General features: G+C 42.7%; 1 protein-coding gene across 5 annotated transcripts in view; it reads left to right on the forward strand.

The window, feature by feature from the left end:
* The first annotated feature begins 6,097 nt into the window (after positions 1–6,097).
* The window catches only part of NFKB1 (nuclear factor kappa B subunit 1), a 94,260-nt gene continuing 77,536 nt past the window's right edge, over positions 6,098–22,821 (forward strand). For 2 of the 5 annotated variants that reach the window (XM_073340804.1, XM_073340807.1), the window contains exon 1: positions 6,535–6,631. In XM_073340804.1, the coding sequence (XP_073196905.1) occupies positions 6,622–6,631 (10 nt within the window). In that variant the 5' untranslated portion in view covers positions 6,535–6,621. Of the gene's footprint in view, positions 6,380–6,532; positions 6,632–22,821 lie in introns of those variants that run through there. The other 3 variants (XM_073340806.1, XM_073340805.1, XM_073340803.1) reach the window with 3 other exon arrangements.

Raw genomic sequence — 22,821 nt, forward strand, 5'->3', positions numbered from 1 at the left:
TTGCTGTATGGGGAGACGAATCCATGCTATCAGAACTACATTCCAAAAGACAAAATGCCAAAACATTTCAAAAAAATCTCAGAGGCCATGATGGACAGAGGCAACAGCAGGGACGCAACATAGTGCCACGTGAAACTTAAGGTGCTCAGACAAGTGTACCAGAAAATGAAAGAATCAAACGGACACTCCGGGACAGAGCCCCAGACATGCCACTTCTACACTGAGCTGCATGCAATTCAAAGGGGGACGGCATCACTACCCCACCCGTCCGTGGACTCCGATGATGGGGTACTCTCCGCCATGCCTGAGAATTTTGCAGACAGGGAAGAGGAGGAGGATGAGTTTGAGGAGAGCACACCGTGCACCATTCTACCCAACAGCCAGGATCTTTTTATCACCCTGACTGAAATACCCTCCCAATCCAACCAAGCCAGAGAAGGGACTTCTGGTGAATGTACCTTTTTAAATATAATACATGATTTAAAAGCAAGCATTTTTTAATGATTAATTTGCCCTGAGGACTTAGGATGCATTTGTGGCCAGTACAGCTACTGGAAAAGTCTGTTAACGTGTCTGGGGATGGAACAGAAATCCTCCAGGGACATCTCCATGCAGCTCTCCTGGAGCTATTCTAAAAGTCTTTGCAGAAAGTTTCTGGGGAGAGCAACCTTATTCCGTCCTTCATGGTAGGACACTTGACCACGCCATGCTAGTAGCAAGTAATCTGGTATCATTGCATGACAAAGCCTGGCAGCGTATGGTCCCGGTGTTTGCTGGCATTCAAGCAACATCCGTTCTTTATCTCTCTGTGTTATCCTCAGGAGAGTGATATTGGTCATGGTAACCTGGTTGAAATACGGGAATTTCATTAAGGGGACATTCAGAGGTGGCCGTTCCTACTTGGCTGTTTGCCTGTGGCGGAAAAGAAATCATCTTTAGCCAAGCGGTTGAGGGCAGGGGGAGGGCGCATTGATGCTGAGCTGTTTGTGTTTGGCTAGCAGGGATTTTCCCTGATACCAGCCACGCGGTGGGGGGAGGGGTAAAGCAATCATCCCAGAGAATCGAATGGGGTGGGGGGGTTAGTTTGGTTTCTGCTGCTGCACATTAACAAGAAAACCACAGCACTAAATGGCCAACTCAACGGGCTTCACTTGGTATGGGAAAGGAGGGTGCTGCTGTTATGAAGCTTGCAGAAGCTGAAAGACTATGGCTTACCGTGGCTGCCTGCAAGCTGAATCCTGTTGCCTGGCCCTCTATGTGTGATCTCTAACACCAAAGCCGCAGGCGCTTAATATAAGATGAAAAATGCAATCTTGTACCAAAATCAAATGTGCTATGTAATGTGAATAGTGTTGCTCACCGTGAAAGAGCATAGCCATTCTTCTGTAAAATGTATCTTTTTAAATACTTCACTCCCCTTTTTTCCCTCCCGCAGCTGCAAATGTTTCAAGCCTCCCTCCTCTGTCCCAAAGGCTCTCAGAGTGGCGCAAAACACACGCATGATGAAATGTTCCCTGAGCTCATGCAGTCGTCCGGCACTGACAGAGCTGTACGGGGGAGATACACGCTGGAGAGGGGCAGTCTCACCTCTGAAGAGCTCACCCTATTCCTTAGTGAAATCCACACAGCGAAATCCCCTCCCACCTCTGAGAGAAAAGAGACTGTAACACACCACCCCCCCGCCCCTTCCCAATATCACGCAAGGTGGCAAAAAACACACGCATGATGAAATGTTCCCTGAGCTCATGCAGTCGTCCGGCACTGACAGAGCTCAGCAGAATCTGTGGAGGGGCACAGTACAGGAAAGCGGTCAATGAACGTGAGGACACAAGGGACGATCGAGATGAGAAGTGGTGGCAGGAAGATCAGAGGAGGCAAGATGCAATGCTGGGGCTACTGCAGGATCAAACGGACACGCTCTGGCGTCTGGTAGAGGTTCATGAATGGCAGCAGGATCTCAGACTGCCGCTGCAGCCCATGTTTAACAGCCCTCCCTCCTCCCCAAGTTCCATAGCCTCCTCACCCAGATGCCAAAGAACACGGCGGGGGGAGGCTCCAGGCACCCACCACTCCACCCCAGTGGAAAGCCCAAGCAACAGAAGGTTGGCATTCAACAAGTTTTGAAGTGACCTTTTCCTTCCCTCCTCCCACACCCCACCCAGGCTACCTTGTGAGTTATCTCCCTATTTTTATGATCAATTAATAAAGAATACATAGTTTTTAAACGAAAGTGACTTTATTTCCTTTGCAAGCAATCTGTGATTGAAGGGGGGAGGGTGGGTGGCTTACAGGGAATTAGAGTCAACCAAGGGGGCAGGTTTTCATCAAGGAGAAACAAACAGAAGTGGCACAGGGTATCCTGGCCAGTCATGAAACTGGTTTTCAAACCTTCTCTGATGCGCAGCGCACCCTGCTGTGCTCTTCTAATCGCCCTGGTGTCTGGCTGCACGTATTCAGCTGCCAGGTGATTTGCCTCGATCTCCCACCCCGCCATAAACATCTTCCCCTTACTCTCACAGAGATTGTGGAGCACACAGCAAGCAGCAATAACAATGGGAATACTGGTTTTGCTGAGGTCTGAGCAAGTCAGTAAACTGCTCTAGCGACCCTTTAAATGTCCAAATGCACATTCTACCACCATTCTGCACTTGCTCAGCATATAGTTGAACAGCTCCTTACTACAGTCCAGGATGCCTGTGTACAGCTTCATGGGCCAGGGCATTAAGGGGTAGGCTGAGTCCCCAAGGATAACGATAGGCATTTCAACATCCCCAACAGTCATTTTCTAGTCTGGGAAGTAAATCCCTTCCTGCAGCTTTTGAAACAGACCAGAGTTCCTGAAGATGCGTCATGTACCTTTCCCGGCCATCCCACGTTGGTGTTGGTGAAACATCCCTTGTGACCCACCAGTGCTTGCAGCACTATTGAAAAGTACCCCTTGCGGCTTGGTGCTCCGGTTCCACGATAGGGATATGGGTTCCATCTATGGCCCCACCACAGTTAGGGAATCCCATTGCAGTAAAGCCATCCACTATGACCTGCACATTTCCCAGGGTCACTACCCTTGATATCAGCAGAACTTTGATTGTATTGGCTACTTGCATTACAGCAGCCCCCAGGGTAGATTTGCCCACTCCAAATTGATTCCCGACTGATCCGTAGCTGTCTGGCGTTGCAAGCTTCCACAGAGCTACTGCTACTCGCTTCTCAACTGTGAGGGCTGCTCTCATCTTGGTATTCTTGCACTTCAGGGCAGGAGGAAAGGAAGACACAAAGTTCCATGAACTTATGCATGTGAAAGTTTCGGAGCCTCTGAGAATCATCCCAAACCTGCAACACTATACGGTCCCACCAGTCTGTGCTTGTTTCCCGAGCCCAGAATCGGCGTTCCACATCATGAGCCTGCTCCATTAACACCATGATCTCCAAATTTCCAGGGACCGCGGTTTTAGAAAAATCTGTGTCCATGTCCTCATCACTCTTGTCATCGCGCTGCCACCACCTCCTCGCCTGGTTTTTCAGACTCTGGTTCTTCATAAACTGCATGATAACGCACAAGGTGTTTACAATGGTCGTAACTGTTGCGGTGAGCTGAACGGGCTCCATGCTTGCTGTGCTACAGCATCTGCTCGGGCAATCCAGGGAAAAGGGCACGAAATGATTGTCTGCCATTGCTTTCACGGAGGGAGGGTTTACTGACGACATTTACCCATAACCACCCGCGATAAATTTTTGGCCCCATCAGGCATTGGGAGCTCAGCTCAGAATTCCAATGGGCAGCAGGGACTGCGGGATAGCTACCCATAGTGCACCGCTCAGAATGTCGACGCTTGCCACAGTATTATGGATGCACACCGCCGAATTAATGTGCTTAGTGTGGACACATGCACTTGACTTTATACAATCTGTTCCCAATAATCGACTTCTGTAAAATCGGAGTAATTTCATAGTGTAGACAAGGCCTTACTCCCATGCAGAAGATCTCTCGTAAGTGTGGGGCCTTAGGACATGATATTGCTTCTCTTGAAAGATAATCACAAAACTTCAGTGATGGTGGATTGGGTCTTAACAGAGTTAAAATTGTATTTTTATTTTTTTATTTTTAAAGATTAGATCTAGGGATGGTGCAGAGGATTTAATTTGGAACCTAAATGTTGGGTCCTAACCCCATTAACAATGTCCATTTAAAATCATTCCATGTCTGTTTTAACTTTTATAGCTATTTCAGGTTGTCCACTTTCCCGGTACTTGTTCACACAAGTCTTGCTTCTGAGCATGTCTGTGACGAGCTGCGATATGGCACCTTTCCTTTCAAATGACTCCCTCTGAAACACTTCCCACATTTTAGATCTATATTGATCTCCTTTCCACAGAGCCTTGGGGACCAATTCTCCTCCCTTGGTAGCTTGGGTATATTTATTATTATTATTTACCATAGGCTGGCCAACCTGGGGCCCTGTTGTTCTAAGTGCGGCACAAGCATATAGAAAAGGAGGATGGATGCCTCAAGAGCTTTGCTTATGCTGTAGTGGCTGTTTTCAGGACTGTCTTGATTTAAACCATCCGCTTTTAACTGATATGGTATAAAGACTGGTGCTGAAAAACCTATGTTAATAACAGTGGGAATTTTCTGTGTAAATTCACTAGTGTAGACAAGGCTCATGTATTCAAATATCTCCCTCTAGGCTGGAAGATTTTTCTGTGTGTGCGCAGTTGCAGCTTCCGTGGAAGAAAGATCTTGTTCGATGTGGGTTTATTACAAGCTTCTTCCTCTCTAGGGCAGGAGGGTTGTGGGGGAAGGGCAGTTTCTCTCCAGCACACAAGGCTGGTAGTAGGGGGTATCAAGCAGGGCAATTGTCCAGGGGCCCTGAGAAACTAAGTTATGGGCGGCGGGGCTCAAGGTGGGGACCCACTCCTTAGTTTCTGCCCTGCGTCCCAGCAAATCTAACACTGGCCCTGCTAGCACAGAAAGCGCATGTGTGTCGCAGTCCCTTTTCTGGGGAGCAGGGCCGGATTAACTCTCCTGTGGGCCTGGAGCTATTAGATTTTCTGGGGCCCCTGGGGGTTTGGAGTGGGTTGGGGCTGGGGATTGGGGTGCAGGCTCTGACAGTGAGGTGCTCAACTCCGCTGGGTCCTGGTCGGCAGCGCAGCAGGGCTAAGGCAGGATCCCTGCCTGCTCTGCTCCCTGAGGTGGTCAGCACGTCTAGCCCCTAAACAGAGGGGCCAGGCCGCTCTGCATGGTGCACGCTGCCTGTGCATGCAGGCACCGCCCTACAGCTCCCATTGGCCGGGGTACCAGTGGAGCGGGCTCTGGGGGCAGCACACATTGATTCCCTGAATGCCCTTCACCTATGGCCTGCAGGGGCACATTGGTAAGCCAGCGCTTGCAGCTCTAGGCCCGGGGGGAGCACCAACGTTCAGGGACCGGTGTCTTGCCCCTGGCATGGAGACTTGCCGCGGCCCTGATGAAAGGAAGCAGCGGGCCACATCTGGCCCGTGGGGGCCCCCTTAGCCCAAGGCCCGGGGCTGCAGCCCCTACATCAATCCGGCCCTGGGTGGGAGAGAATTGGGAGGGGAGGGGAGGGGCGGGGGGGGTGTGTTACAGTCCCTTTTCTCTCAGAGGTGGGAGAGGATTTCGCTGAGTGGATTCGCTAAGGAATAGGGTGAGCTCTTCAGAGGTGAGACTGCCCCTCCCCAGCGTGTATCTCCCCCGTACAGCACACTAGGCCACGGACCTGATTGGGGGTCTCTGGCTGCTACTAGCATCTAAATAATTAACAATAACGCTGACGGGTTGTTTGTTTGTTTTGTTTTAAATCTTCCCCAACTCGAATCCTGGCCACAGCGGGTCTCAGAGCAGGGCCCTGCCGCAGCACTAACCCGCGCTACCCGCTGCCGCCGCAGGCATCCCGGGAGCTGCTCCGCCTTTGGAGCGCCCCTCTCGTGTGCAACCTCCCCGCCCTTCCGCGGCGGCCTCCGCTTCTCTCTCGCTCTCGAAACGTCAGTGGGAATTTCCAGCCAGGAAGGAAGTGAGAGCAGCGGCAGGGGAGGGAGAGGGGAGGTAACTCGCTGCGAAAGGGCAGCTGCTGAGAGGTCTGTGGGACGGAGCCGCCCGGGCCGCTCTCCAGAACACGGGGGGAAAATCCCCGCTGCGCTGGGGCTGCAGGGGAGGAGGACGAGGCGGCTGCTCCCGCCGGCCGCTCCGCTTCGCAGCCTGGTTTACATGGCGCCGCGCTGACTCTTGCAAAAGGCGGCGGCGGCAAGCGACGTGCAAGGCTGAGCGGCTGCCCCGAGCGGGGCTCACCCCCTGCCGACGCACCGGAGTGCGGCCAGCCTGGAGAAGGAGCGGGGCCGAGCCGGAGTACGCTCCCGCGTGAGGGTGAGTACATACATCAATGTCGGGTCTTTGTCCGCCTAGGCTGGAGCCGCCCGGGCGCTTGCTCTGGTGCCTTTTTAAACATTCACCTTCACCAGCTGCTTCACTTCCTCATTCCTGTTCGGGCTGCCCGCCCGCCCATCCGCCCGTCATGCGTGTGAAGAGGGATGAGCTTCACACCAGCCAGCTGCTGCGGGGAGAGTGCTACGCTCCCTTTAACCGGTGCCGCTGCGGAGTAACTCCGGATGGACGCTGGTACGACTGACAGCAGGTTTTGGCCTGGCGGGATTTGTAATGTAAAAGAAACTGATGGGGGGGGGGGGTGGTTGACGAGAAAGTGTGAGGCTACTTAACATGGGGAAATAGATTCAATTTGTGTAATGACCCAGCCACTCCCAGTCTCTATTCAAGACCAAGTTAATGGTATCTAGTTTGCAAAATAATTCAAGTTCAGCAGTTTTTCGTTGGAGTCTATTCTTCAGTTTTTCTGTTGCAAAATTGCCACCTTTAAGTCTGTTACTGAGTGACCAGAGAGGTTGAAGTGTTCTCCTACTGGTTTTTGAGTGTTATGATTCCTGATGTCAGATTTGTGTCCATTTATTCTTTTGCATAGACACTGTCCGGTTTGGCCAATGTACATGGCAGAAGGGCACTGCTGGCACATGATGGCATATATCACATTGGTAGATGTGCAGGTGAACGAGCCCTTGATGGCGTGGCTGATGCGATTAGGTCCTATGATGGTGTCACTTGAATAGATATGTGGACAGAGTTGGACATGTTAAGTATCCTCACAGCTGCTTGTCAACTGTCTGAAATGGGCCATCTTGATTATCACTACAAAAGTGTCTTTTCTCCTGGTGATAATAGCTCATCTTAATTAATTAGCCTCTTAGAGTTGGTATGGCAACTTCCACCTTTTCATGTTCTCTGTATGTATATAGATCTTCTTATTATATGTTCCATTCTATGCATCTGATGAAGTGGGCTGTAGCCCACAAAAGCTTATGCTCAATAAATTTATTAGTCTCTAAGGTGCCACAAGTACTCCTATAATGTTTTTAAGTTCTCATCCAAAAGACTGATATACAGTAAACGGCGTAGAGCTATTTCTCCAGGGTATATCCAGATTCATTAGTATTAGCTTTAAAAGCAAACAAAGGAGAAAAAAATGGGGAATTATTGTTAAAATAATCTGAGCAGGTCCAAAGCAATAGGTGTCCAGCAGGTGCTGCCTGCTAGGAGCACATATGGCTTGGGACACTCTACAATAATGTAATATACTGAACCTTAGGTGAGTTTACAAAATGAGAGCTTAAGTGTGGTGTGTTTCTTATTCTGAAAACCTCATTGTTTGTAAGGGCAGTGTCTTACCTGTATATGAGAACCTGTCAATATGATTGATTTACCCCCTTCCCTATCTCCCTCCTCCATCGATTTATGGAGTCATTGGACCAGAAATGAAGTGTTACTGGTCACTTAACTAGTCTTTCAATAAATGAATGACTTATTGTGAATGACTGTGTTGTGGATTTTCCTTAAAGGGTGGCTGTCCACTTGATTTTTTTTTTCCATTATGCAAATTCAAAAATTCCAGTTTCTGTTAGTGCACACTTTAAATTTCATGCTGTGATATTTCTTCGTCAAGAATATTGTAAATAAAAAATGTATATGGTTTTTCTACTCTTTTGTTAAAGTTTGTAAAGGTTCGTAAGCTCGGGAGAAACTCGCTGTGCATAAAGTGCTTTCAAGTCCACAAAAGAAACAAACTGAAAAAGGAAAGGGAGAGAATTATTTTTTAACTTTGTAGGGGTTACTTGTAACTAGAGGAGGCACAGAATTTCAGTCTGAAAATACAGTGATTTTTCAAATGTCCCTTTGATTTTACATGTGAAATTTCTACTTCATCTGAAAGAAAAATCACGGTTTCTACTACATTGCATTGTTTGGATTCCCTTAAAAACTAGTCACTTACCAATATGACTGGTGTAAGCATTATTTCTGATATTTTCAATAATTCCATTCTAAGTATAGGGAATACTGCAGCTAATTTAAATAATTTCAAAAGCAGTAAATGGGATCTTCAGTACTAAATAATGAAAATGAAATTATCATGGATGGAAAATAATAGCTATTTAATTGTTTGTTACATTTGACTGTAAAAAATAAGAGGATTCAGCTCTCCATTATTTTTTATTTGAGTAGCATTTGTTGACATGAATGAATGAGCATTTTTAAGTTACTCACTTCACGTGAACAAAAAATAGGAAATAGTTTCTGAAACTTACATACAAAATGGAGTCTGCATTAAGATGAATTACATTATGTGCCCTGATCCCCAAAATGCTTCTGTATATGATCATGTATTATTCAGACAAGTGAAATTAATTATGCATGTAAGAGTTTGCGGGATTGTGGTTTTATGAATTAAGCATTGCTATTAGTTTAACGATACATTTCAGTTTTCAGTTAAAAATGGTAAATTTTAAAAGGCACTAGTCCTTGCAAAAACTTATACACACTTGTTAAAATGAAAAGTTTGAGAGGAAAATATAGATAACATAAATTGACAAATTTAAGTCCTTTTTTCCTCTCTTTCTCTTCCGAAGAAGAAAAATCAAAGCAGTAGTAAAGGGTTTGATGCTCCACTCCAGTACACCAGATTTGTAGCAGTGTTACTCCACAAAACTGATGTAATGAGTGAATAATGTGACCAACTGTTTCATTTTGAATTCGGGAACTTATTTGCAGTTTACTGTGAATTTGTTTACTTTTCTAAATATTCTGCTAGCCAAAGAAGGGGTTGGGGTTTTGTTTTGTGTTTTTTCTGGTTTAGAGCCACACTTCTGTCATTTGCTGATTTTGGGGGGGGGGCTTGCAGTATTTTGTCATCTATATCAATTAATGAGCAATAATTGAGTTGCTAAAATGCAAAAACAGTATGCTATTTAAAGACTCAAATGTGGTTCTTCAGATGGTGTAAATTGTCATAGTTCTGTGATTCATTGACATTCAAGCTATGAGGCAAAGGGGGGAGGGGGCAGTGCCTTGCCCCGACCTTAGTTTGCCCCCCACCCAGACTTTTCATAGGGCTATATGCTCCATTATGTCTTCTACTTCCTCTCCCCCACTTTCCTGCTCCCTCCCCTCTCCCCCCCCCGCGACTTTTCAGGCTACAATATAATAACATATAATGTTATATACACTGAAACACAACTTCCTCCTGCCCCCCCGCCCAAATATTTCTGAAATGGCGCTCCCAGAGCTATGATATGCACACTAGCAAAGGATCTGTCCACAACATTTATACACTTGAATTTTTATTTAGCCTTCTAAGAACTAGCTTTGGTAAAATGTCTGCAAGAACTGTGAATAATTTCAGACTGTAGTATTGATTTTAACAGGTGGAAAGCTTTTCTTTTCCCTTCCTGCCCAGATCCTCCCCCCCCCCCCCATATCCCTTTTAATGGAAGAAATTTACATTAACAAAAAAAGTCGTCACAAAATTAAATTAGTTTCATTAATAACTAGTCAATAGGTGCTGGAGAGAGTTAACATTATGAAACTGAGAATGATTTGGTTTCATTTTGGTGAGGAGTTGTGTAGCTCTAAAAAATACTGACTTCCTCAGTGAAGTAATTTTGTGACTGACAGGGAACCCTGGGTTATCTCAATCATTCGGTGAATTTTGAAGCTGTTTTGCACAGTGAAAAATGCCCCGGAAAAAAGTACTTGTGATTGAAAAGGAAAATGAGGAAGGATTGGAGGGGGGGAGGGAAGGGATGGAGAGCGCTGGTTAATTTAGTACCATCTTTTAAACATTTCCTACTTCTTACAATTATATATATGTAGTTTCACAATGATTTTAGGTATTTTTCTTTAAGCTTGATTTATTACTCTTATTTGGCTGAAACTATGTGATTTCAGTAATGCTTAGCAATAGATATCTATAGGGAAGCATCACTACATCACAAACTCAACACTTCGTAACTATTGGAATTTTCATGAAAAATCAAGTTCCCCTTTCTAATCAGTGTTGCTTTGTCCTTTTTTGCTTTCCATATGCTGCTACATATATAATGGTCCATGAGCTAACCCAGAAAATGCCCTTCAATTGTAGGACCCCATGTATGGTGTTTCTTATGTACAGTGGACCTGTTCTAGGAGCATCGGAACCAAATTGGCAGCCCTTTCTGTGTATGAGGGTTATGGAGTATGTTGTTATAATTATTAAAATTCATAGGCTAATTTATGGAACCAAGTTTTCCCTTTTAGTTACACACATATCCTACCCCACTGACTCAGAGGTTGAAAAGATGTAACTGAGAAATGAATGTTTTTATTCATTTATTGTTAGCTTTTTGTGCCAAGAGAAACCATGGCTCAGAAACCTCTGTGGTCTTTGGACACACTGTGTTATCAGACGATCATGTGTCGTGAGAGACCACTTCAGAAAAGAAATTAATCTGAACAAAACGTTCCTGCCTTATAGATCACTGTTGTTTCCCAGCTATACATTTACATTTAAAAGTATCTTGAAGGGAGAGAGAATCTTATTTACTCAGTTAGCAAGCAAGAACATTTCCAAACAACTTTCTGTCAATTTACTGATGGATTTATCCTGCAGGGGATTCCTGCTCCAAAGGTGAAAATAGTGGAGTTAATTATTTTTAAAAAATGGAAAAAGAGTTCTAGACACTCAGCTCTAGGTCACTTTCAGCCCCAGCCCTTAAAGTTCCCATATGATGGCCACTATGTGGACTGTGTGATAGGCTTAGAAAAATTTCTGCCTTGCCAAAATCATAATCACAACAGTCACTAATTATGAAGTTATTGTCCAATATTGTCTCAGTAATTATGTCCTCATTTCCAAAGGTACTTAAGCACGTGCCTAGTTTTAAGCACATGAGTAGTTCCACTGAAATCCATGAGACCACCCCATCTTTATTTCAAGCGTGTGGTTAAGTACCTTGTTAAATCAGGGTCTGTCTTCGTTGACAGTTTCATCTGAGAGGCCAAGGACTAAACCAGCGTGTTTCTGAATTATTCTGTCTCTGTCCCATTTTATAAGTAAAATCTCTAGATTAGTATTGAGCTACACTGTCAGACTGAGCACCAGTGAAATCCAGCACCAAATTAATTAAATTCTTCCTGTTGTAAGGCCCAGAATTAGTTAAGGTAAAACACTGTGGGCTAGACTAACAAAGAAATGTACATGTGGTAAGGCTGAGCATTACCATGCTTAATTTTTAGGCACCTAGAAGGTTAGGCACTGAGGTTCCCTGTACAATTAATGGGGAGAGATGGGTGCCTCAGAATGGGATTATGCAGAAGCCAGCACGCTGGGTGGCTCGTTGTCTAATTTACCTAGGGGGAGATGCCACGTCAAGGGGTGTGTGCTAAGCCCTGCTTCTCTCTTGGAGATGGGTGCCTAAAACCAGGCTGCAGGGATATATCTCCCTCTCATTGAGATTCCTTGCTGCCAGTCTTGTCCTCAGGTTAGCCTCCTATGCTGTTTTAGCAAGATGCCAGGGACCAGAGGGAGAGACCTCCCTTTTAACCTTTAGACCAGTGGATAGGGTACTCACGCAAGATGAAGAAGACTTCCCTCCATGCCCCCCATTTCAGATCCCTCGTCCTGATGGGGAGAAAGGTGGCAAATCTCTCTTCAGAACCTCTCTCAGGCGAATGCTGTAACCACTGGGCTAAGGGATATTCTGATGTGGGTCTCCCTTAGTCTCTCCTGTTGAAGCTGTCCCACTTTGGATTAAATAATGAAAGAATCACTGGGCAAGAGAGAGTGTGTGCAAACGTGAGAAGGACGGTAACCTGGTGATTAGAGCACTCACCTGGGAGAGCCAGGATCCAGTTCCCCTGCTGCAGTGACTTTTTTTATTACTCACAATGGAATAGCTTCAACAGGAGAGATTGAGGGACACCCCCCCCACCCCCTCAGAATATCCTATAGCTCAGTGGTTAGGGCACTTACTTGAGGGTGGCAAAGCCCAGTTCAAATCCCTTCTCCCCTTATGTGGAGGGTGGACTTGAACTGGGGATCTCCCACATCCCAGGTGAGTATCCTAACCACTGAGCTAAAAGTTATGAGGGTGGTCCTCTTTCTTACCCTCCCCCTTCCCCATTTTGTGTGAGTTCACCTACTGGGGCCCCGATCCAGTAGACAAGGTCTGAACACGTTCACTGGATGGGGCCCTGCAGGCGAGTTAGGTGGAGGAATGCCTGTCTTCATCCAGTTTGTGAATCAGTTTGGGCCTGAGGCCTCCATAAGCTGGCATGGAGCTGTGGTGTGCATGCCCAGAGGCTGAAACATAGTTCCTTGGAAACTTTTACTGCACAAATGTAGGCGGAGAGTGATTTTTCTAAGCACTAACAAGATGTGGGAGGCAGCTGAGTGGGGGTTTTGTGAATCCCAGTGGAGCCTGATTCTGGGATTTAGGCACCTACCATGGCAGTTAGGGATACATTCACAAAAGGATTTAGGCACCTATCAGCTTCAATCCAGCGAGTGACTCCTATTGGTATTTCAAAGGTTGAAGAACACATGAGGCCCTAGGTAGGATGATGTTCTTTAAAATCAGATTTCTTGCCTCTCACAGACCTCTGGATAGTTTGAGGCACATAAATAAAATAAGCAATAGAGGTACTCCAATGATTTTCTAATTTTACTAGTGATGTTTTGAAATATTTTATGTTGTATAATATGAATTATACTACATACAATTGCGGCCTAAGCGACTGTTGTCATGTGTTTTGTTTTATGTGAATTAAATCCCAGACAGCCTGAGTTCTACCTCCCAAATCTCATTTTGAAAACAGGTTTCAGCCTCCCCAAACCCAGACTTTTAAAACTCACGTTGCTGTCCTGAGTTTTACCTATGTTATTTGCGTATTGACATTGCACCACCAACCAGTCAGAAGGTCAGCACTTCCAATTTTCAGTGGTCAGCTTGCAAACAAGGGCCATTGAGAATCCCTGGCCACCACCACCACGAAAAAGAACTGATGGAGCTCTTGCTACCTCCAGAGCCCCCTCTCTCCACAATGTATGTCAGTGTTCTTGTTTAAATGGGGAATCCCACCCTGTCTGTATTACACTCCAGAGCCTGCACTGAAAGTGCAACTGGTGGTGCATGACAGTGTGTTGGAGCTTAGAAATGTGTTGGGCGGAGGGGGTTTGTTTTGTTTGTTTGTTCGTTTTTAGTTACTTGAGAAATTATTCATTCGCCGTAAATGATCCAGTTCGACTCTGGATACTCATATGCAATTCTCATTTAGAAGAAGGGGAAGTATGTATGTTTCCTGGGTTACAATTTGACTGTTTTACAAAAAATGTTAATATCATACAATTACAAACAGGGCCGACCTTAGGGAAAATGGCGCCCTGGGCAAACTTGTATTTTGGTGCCCACTGCCTCCCCCTCCATTGCCTATCCACTGTGGATAGTTCTCTGAAAACATCCACTCGGTGTGCAATGGCAGTCAAAAAAGCTAACAATTTTGGGAATCATTAGGAAAGGGATAGATATAAGACAGATAATATCATATTGCCTCTATATAAATCCATCGTACACCCACATCTTGAATACGGCATGCAGATTTGGTCGTCCATCTCAAAAAAGATGTATTAGAATTGGAAAAGGTTCAGAAAAGGGCAACAAAAATGATTAGGGGTATGGAACAGCTTCCATATAAGGAAAAATTAATAAGACTGGGATTTTTCAGCTTGGAAAAGAGACAACTAAGGAGCAATATGCTAGATCGGGGGTGGCCAACCTGTGGCTCCAGAGCCACATGCAGCTCTTCAGAAGTTAATGTGCAGCTCCTTGTATAGGCACCGACCCTGGGGCTGGAGCTACAGGCGACAACTTTGGCCATGAGCCACGATGGGCAGGGATGGTGTCCCTAGCTTCTGTTTGACAGAAGCTGGGAATGGGTGACAGGGGATGGATCACTTGATGATTATCTGTTCTGTTCATTCCCTCTAAAGCACCTGGCATTGGCTACTGTCAGAAGACAGATACTGGGATAGATGGACCTTTGGTCTGATCCGGTGTGGCTGTTCTTTTTCTTATTTTACTCAGGATCAATATGCTTGAAGCACAATTTATGTGTGTAGAGCAAATATTAACATATCGCTATCTGTCATTAGGTCACTACTTCATTTTTTATTCCTTCCCTAAGTGCTAGTCATAATCTAGAAGTCCCCTTAGTAAGGAAAGTCATTAGGTTTCCAGGGATGCTCAGTGAAGTAAGATTAATGAGGGAACACTGCCCATTCTGCAGGAACAAAGCAAAACACAGGTGTAAGTTACAAGAACTACATATTCCTCTCTGATTTTCACATTACATTTAGTGCCAGTTATTATTTACAAATTTTATCTTAAACAGTTGGCATCAGTCGCACAATATCGGGGCAATTAACCTTATTAGGCTCAATGGTGGAGCATATTCTGCAACTTTTATGTAGATTATTCCCAACCTGTCTTAAACCTTAAAGGCAGCAAAAAGTTTGGTTGTATTGTACATGGATTAATTATACAGATAAGACAGCCATTCCCACAGTATTATTACTGTTTGTCTGATAAATTTCCCCATGCTATCAAATGTTTAGCTCAATAAAGTAATTGTTTCTTGTAGAAAATCTATGGCCATATTTTCAAAAGAGCTCAGTCAGCACCCAGTTGCGCTCATTTAGATTTTTTAAAAAGTGTCTACATTTTCATAAGATTTCAGCTTCCACTTAAGGTACGATATTAAGTGGCCATATTTTCAAAAGTGCTCAGCATCCAGAAACTTCTGTTGAGAGTAGTTGTGGTGTTGAGCACATTTGAAAATGTGGCCCCTAGTCTTTGTTCATCATTTTATTGTCACAAGCACTCACAGACTTTCTGTAGGCTATAATTCTATGCAGATTCTGTGGAAAGACCTTGATGGCTGGTAATGCATCCTTTGCTGAAAGAATTTTTAAGATGGAGTGTAAAATTATTGTTTAAAAAGAACTAAAGTATTATCTAAGATCCCAAATCAAGAGGAAAAATCATTTCCATCTGAAATTTTATCAGTTTTAAGATACACAAGGCCAAAACCTCCTGAGTCCCATCAAACAGAAAATCATAACTAGCCATAGCAAATAACAAAGATTGTGTTAGTAGAAAAACCAGCGTACAATGTCATCATTCTGGGTTGACGTAAAAAAAATTAGACGATCAACAGATTTGTTAGTGGCTGGAGAAATGTAGCAATTTAAATTCTGCAGCCCCTTAACAGCACTGGAGAAGGCTGCCTCTCTGTGATACAGTAATATGCAACTATTTTTAACGTATTTTCTTTTCAATAGCATGTCTAAAACTGTACATTCAGTATAACACTCTTTTAAAAAAATCTCAAACACACCCAGTACTGAAGTCACAGAGGGGGAAAAAGACATTAGTAATATGTAAAAAAGGAAAGGATCTGCTGGGAGATTAAAAGGATGATCTCAAGTTGAGATTTAAGCAGTTTCTGTAATGTAGTTTCACATGTTTCAGCTGCCTCAGAGACCCCCGTCAATTTTTGTGATTTTTATAAACACCTTTCATGTTTTTTAAAATGTTCTTTCCCCTCTTGCTGTATAAAAGACCCAGTCATACGATGAGTGTAAGAGTGAAGTTGACTGTATACAAAATGATGTTAAGAGCAAACAAACCTAAAAATTGAGGAAAATAATTTTGCATCTAATCTCTTTCAGTTATAATAATTTAGGGGGTCTCACTTGTAACAGTAGCAGTTAGGTGTACATATAAAATGTGTAATTATGCATGCCATACTGGCGAGTGTGCATGCAACTTTCAAATTCCCAGTATTTCCAAAGCCATTCCTCAGAACAATAGTTTACCTTAATGATCACATCTTATTCTGCCATTACCTAGGTATTAGGTAATACTGCCAGGTATTAGGACGAATACAAACCAAATAGGTAGTGGGATACCTGTGGAAACAAAATGACTGCCACAGTGAAACCTTCTCTGCAACAGACTTTTTTTTCCCCTGTATAATTTCCCATTAGTGCAGCTCCATCGGTGGTAGCAATGATGGGAGTGCAAGACACAGATAGCTGCCAGCGATTCTACCTCTTTGTTGTATATACCTGCTTTAAGCAGGTTTAGACAACATGGTCTTTAAAATGCCAGCGACTGCCTGGAGCTCTGCCTGCGCTAGTGTTTCCACTGGTGGTCCCACTCATGGAGCTGCACCAATGTTAGCAAAGGGAATTTTTTCAGCGAAAAGCCTTGTGTAGATACAGTCTAAAAGTTTTACAGTGAGCTAAAGGCCAGACATGGTTAAAACTACAAAAAGCAGGTTCCTCTGTGTAGCTGTTGTACATTATGTTGATGACCTATCTTGCCCTATGAGTATCCTCTCCAGGAGTTTAGAAGGCCTAAGGCTTTGTGCATACAATAATATGATGTGCTTCTTATCAGTAGATCTTAAAGCACTTTACAAAGAAGGTTGGTATCATTATCCCTGTTTCACAGATGGGCAAACTGTGGCGCAGAGCAGTGAAGTGACTTGTTTAAGATCCCCCAATCTGCCAGAGGCAGAGCTGGGAATAGAACCCAGGTTTCCTACACTGAAATAAAACAGTTTACTGTATACAGACATGGATTATGTATCAGTAGAGAAAAATTAGGACTAAGGATGATACTGAGGTTACAGAAAATAGGGTGAAGAGGAAGTCCTAGTGGAGGAGGAAGAGATACAGGATGAAATATTGTGTGAGGATTATGTAGTACAACAATTATCATTTGTATCTGCAGAATTCACCACTAGAACTTCTAAGCCCGCAACACCAATGGGCATATCTCCAAAACCACAGTCATCTATAAGCAAACAGAAAGCCTGCCATATTTTATAGCTGTGATGTAGTACAACATGATATATATTTCGGTATCACTCTTGTGAAATAGTGAAATATGACTTCAGTTCAGCTCCCCATTCCCTGTTTTTCCTTATTTTGAGTAAGCAAAAGAAACCTGCTAACAGGATTAGTAATGATGGTTTATCTACAGCAGCTGTTGGTTTACACATTTTTATTTGGAAAACCTTTTTTATATGTAAATACTAGGGAAGGACAAACACATTTGAATAGAAAATAGAATTGACACACACATGTGTGAGCATCCCTGGCTAGAAAACTTGCAGCAGGAGCTGTTCTTTCAGGATTTCCAGCCAGTTGAGGGTGGGAGTTGTTTGTCATTATGCTGTATTTACTTTCTAGATTCCCCTTTCTGAAAGAAGAGGGTGTTCTTAAACACACCAATATCAGGAGAGAAAAACAAGCTGTTCTGTAAAAGTCTTGGGGGATTTAATAGAGGTAGATATCCTTCTTATAGAACTTTTAATAAACCATCTGAATAATTCTGTTGCAGAGATATTATCTTTTACAAAGTGTATATGAAGGAGACATTCTCTATTCAGTTACATAAATTTTCAGAGTAACCTTTATAGAATTTTACTTAATTTCTAGAGATCCCTATTAGTTTAATCTCTATTAAATTCAATAGGACATATCTATTGGACTGAATTTAAATATCTTGGCCTAGGAGTTTCTAAAATAAAATAGCAAGAAACCCTTCTAAACAGGGAGGGTTGGCATGTATGTTCTCTGAAGAGGCTGTCAGCATCATGTTAGCTTGTAATTGACTGTTTTAATGTAGTTTAGGTGGCACAGAAAATTTGAGAAGAGAGATCAGTAGCTGCTTAAAATGTTTTCACCAACTATCACTCTTCACGTGACTAGGCTTTAGATGTAAAAGCCCTAGAAGGTGTTACAGGGGTGTTATTGGCACTGTTTTTCCTTGGTCTTTCAAAACTGAGTTCTCAAGAACACTTAGACCATTTGTACTCAAACTGCATAGACTAAAAGCAGAGACCTTTCGACCATATCCCTTCTTGCAGGGTGGGATAAAAGAAGCATATGTTGTCTGGGGATTTTTTCTGTGGTTTCAGGACCCATTGAAGTATGAGTCTTACTCATAATTTACGCTTCAAAACATGAATAGGTAGATCTCTGGGAATAAATCTAAAATTAGTTTTGTTTTAACTTTAACTTTTGGATCATACTTTTTTTTTCCATGTCTTTACTTCCTGTTTGGATTTCCCAATTCATTAATACATATTTGCTATATACATGTTTCCAGCAAGACCCGTGTCATGCGACCAAAGCTAATAAGTAAACATGAAGTTAAAAAAAATAGAAGGGAATTTTGAAAAGCCCCAGTAGCTGCTTGAGAAGACCTTTGTAAATGTTTTCTGAAATGACTGGTAAACCAGCATCTGCATCATCATCAAGTCTGGTTCCTCCCAGACTAAGAAGTCAATATCAGGTTCTGCTTGTTCTCAAAAGGGTGAATATTTTTTAAAAATCCAATCCTGGTCAGTTTCTATTGTGTATGCCAGTATGGCTACTAATGTAGAGGATAGAAGTGTCTTTGCTCACCTTTTAAAATCCAAACCTAATAATGAGACAGCAACAGTAGCTGGGAATATAGTAAAAGCGCTTGCTGGCATTGTCTGGAAAGGCATGTCTTGTTTTGTTTTTTAAAAGGCTACATCTTGTCACATATAGTCATCAAATACAGAGAGATATGTAAAATATACTGAACGAGCTACAGCCGCATTTCTCAGGTTTTGGTTATTCTTATTGGCTCGTACTCAAGCATTAGTTCTAAGCCTTAACACCAAGTAATAGTTGACATTATATTCCATACTCTTCCCTCAGTTAGAGCCATGCAGTCCTGTTAGCTTCAGTGTACATTGTAGAAACAGATATTGGTTACTTTATTGTTTAATACCAACAAAGCCGTAAATGACTTTTCCCTGTGAACTTCCCTGAAAGTGTCTAACCCTTTCCTCTTCCCCAGTCACCTTTTCCTACATCTAAAAATAACACTAAAGGGCAACATTTTCCCCTCTGCTTCTATGAAACCTTACAGTAGCCAACCTGCTATGGAGACAAGGACGAAAAGTAGAGACACAGAAATTCAGCATGGGTCTCAGCAGCAGGGGCCTCCGGCCCATGCTCTAAGGGAGTAAATGCTGTTCCTCCATCCTCCCAGGGAGCAGTCAGAGGAAAATTCCATGAGTTCAGAACTCCAATCCCCTATGTGGGAATAACCCAGAAATGATTTTCCCCAAATTGAAGGAGTTTAAATTGTGCCATCTTTCTCTTTCACTAGACACCTCTCTTTCACATCAAACCCATTCATTCATCTGCTCTCTATATTGGCTTCCCACAGAATATTGAGTCAAGTTTAAGGTCTCAGTCCTTATCCTAAAGGCACTCAGTGGCCTGGGCTCAGGATACCCAAAAGATCATCTGAGGTTCCAGGATGAGGACTGTGGTTAACAACTCTCCCCCTCAGGCATATTGGAATTTTCTACCACAAAAGTTAAGGCTTGTCTGTGCAGGAGATAGAGCTTTCTTAGGGGCCAGTCCCAAACTGTGAAACTGTCCCACAGGAAGTGAGGACCATTACAAATTTCACCATCTTCCACACTGAGTGCAAGGCACGGTTCTCTGACCAGGCTTCTCTAATATAAAAACATAGCAGCATATACATTTACAGACAAATTCCCTAAACAAAAACACTATACTGCACATATAGTTTTCTTTCTAGGGAGAAGTTGAGAGAGTGAATGAATCACACATGACAGATGTTAGTCACATCATTTAATATACATGTGGAAGGTGCTCAGATACTACAGTGAGGAGGGCAATGTAAAAATTCATTGGGGAGGAGTTATTCTCAAAGTCTCCTATTTTTGGTGATGTTATTGGCTTTGCTCTAATTTCCTGAATATATAGAAAACCTAAGAGATGGGTTAGAATTTATTTAGAGAACAAAAATCTTGTATACTGGGGAAATGTTCTAAGGGCATTTTCAACATTACTTTGCTTTGAAGATGGATGAAATGCTTTTAGTTTGAAACTGAGAGTCTATTAGTCATTTGGAGGGGATTGTTTTAGACTTCTTGGGGGTGAATTTTTAGCTAGTCCCTGAAAAAGCACCCAATCTATTTACATACATAAAGCAGAATGTTTGCATGCCCAAGTCAGCATGTGTATGTACCACACTGCCTGTGTGTGTGAGAGAGAGATCATGTTGGGTTTTACTGCTACTGAGTACAAAAGAGCTTGAGTGAGAGGCACCTGTGTAGTTGGTGCCAAAGAACTTCTGTATGATGCCTCCTTATGAGCATGGCATCTGTGTATATATAGCCACAGTGTAGTCCTTGTGCAGTTTGTTCTTGTTAAGCAAAATCTGTATTTTTTTTAAATTACTTGTCTTCCTGGCATCATGTCAGGATCCAAATAGCTACTCATTAGTTCTAATGATAAAGCTATCCATTGCATCATTTCAGGACATCTTTTAATTTTTAATAGCAAAGTACAATAAATGGTAGCTATTTGGAAAATACACTATATTGCCCCTGCTTTTGTTTATGAGTCATGTCTGATAAAAGTTCTAAATATGGATTCTACATGAAATACATATTACCATAAATCAGAAAAAGGAATATGAAATAACCACATTTCCTGCATGAAGTTCTCTTGTGAGAATAGGTGAGTGAGATAATTTCTTTTACTGGGCCAACTTCTGTTGGTGACAGAGACAAGCTGCTGTGTGTTGAACCAGCTGGAGCTTATGTGTGGCCTTTGTCAGCCCCAGGTAGCGAATGATGGTGGAATCAGATCTGTAGGTGATAAATGCATGGAGCTTGTGCATCATAGCTCGATCATCCTCCAGCGGCAATGAGCTCAATTGCCTAGTTAACCAGACTTGGAAGGAGGCATTACATGTCTTTCCACTCTTTCTATGTACATGTTTAGGAGTAGTGATGAATCCAACAGGACCCAGAGACTACACACTACCTTGACAATTGGCAAGCAAACACCATCGATAGAGAGAGAGGTTCACATTCTAGCCATCCCCTCAAAGTGTTTCCTTCTTCCTATCAACATCATTTCTATTTTGCTTGGCCTTGAAGGACATTTTGATCATCACTTTGCTTAGAAGACTCATGGAATCATAATTTGATTGAGTTAAGTATTCTTTGGCCAAATGGGGGAAAATGGTTTTAGACTTTCAGAAACAATTTTCATTTCACTTCTGTGAGTGGAATCTGGCATTTGTATGTACGGTTACCCACTTTGGGAAATAAGTAATTGTGCAGATGCATTTCTGGTGGCTTCCTGAATATTTGGCCTTTTGTGCTCTTCCAGTTTCTACTTTCCACTACTTTGTATCTAAATAGGAAGTCATTACATGGAAAACTAAATATTTATTTTTAGTAAGTATTTAGTCAGCTGGGTTATATTCCTCTATAATCCAGAACTGTAAAAAACAAAACAAAGCCTACTTAGAATGCCTCATTGTTTGAAGTAGCTGTACTAATTTTGAACACATTTGTTGGAATGATTAATGGTATAAATAAATAAAGTCTATTACACAAAAGAATGTTGCATACAGAGAGGCTACAGATGCTCTGTCTGCCAGGCTTTCTTCATAAAGGGTTATAATGTCAATAGCAAATTATAAAACGTAATAGAAAAGACAAGGCTTATCTTTCTGAGTTTTGTACGGTTATATAGTTGACAGACAGTGCTTTGATTACTAACATCTTGCTGTAATAATTGATCAAATACAATTTATTGTTTGGCTGAATTCCATTTCCAGTTATTTGATGTATGACCAATACTGCAACTAGACATTAGGTACACTCCCACTTTAAAAAAATCTCTCCAATGTTTAAGTTAGGGGAAAAGCAAGTTTGTACTTGCTGTGCTAAGATGTAGTTTTACCTTCATGAACTCCTGTTTTCTCAAAGAAGGTTTCTGTTTTTCCCGTTTTGATTTTCTCTCCCTTTTACAATGGTGCTGGAAGGCTGAGCCACATCTCCTTTGGACCCTGTCAACACACCAGGTTTACTTTCTGCCCAAAGAAAGTATGTGAATGTTCCAGTTTTTCTTTTCAATGCCTGCCTCCCTAGTGATGTAAAGGTCACTCGGTGACTCAGTTTTCCTTACAGATTCTTAATCATTTCCCACATTTTTGCATGACAATAGATTTTCATAATTGGTTTTTAGCTCACTGGAAAATATTGTTAATAATATTTGTGATGAAAGGTGAGAGCCATTGACTCCTGTCTGTCTTTGTAAGGTTATTGTCCTTTATTTACAACATGTTTGCATGTTACAGTCAAATGACTCTTTTAGAGTTAATACATTTCATTAGCTACATTATACTGTCTACTCACTCATTTCCTTGAGAAGTTTTTTTTTAATATTTTAACATTATAAAGGAAATTTAACTACATTTAACAAAGTTAAAATAAAAAAAGCAGTCTTTTGTCACAATTAGACTAGAGAACTAGGAGCCAAGATT

This window comes from Lepidochelys kempii, chromosome 4 (assembly GCF_965140265.1).
Source record: "Lepidochelys kempii isolate rLepKem1 chromosome 4, rLepKem1.hap2, whole genome shotgun sequence".
NCBI classification, from domain to species: Eukaryota; Metazoa; Chordata; order Testudines; family Cheloniidae; genus Lepidochelys; species Lepidochelys kempii.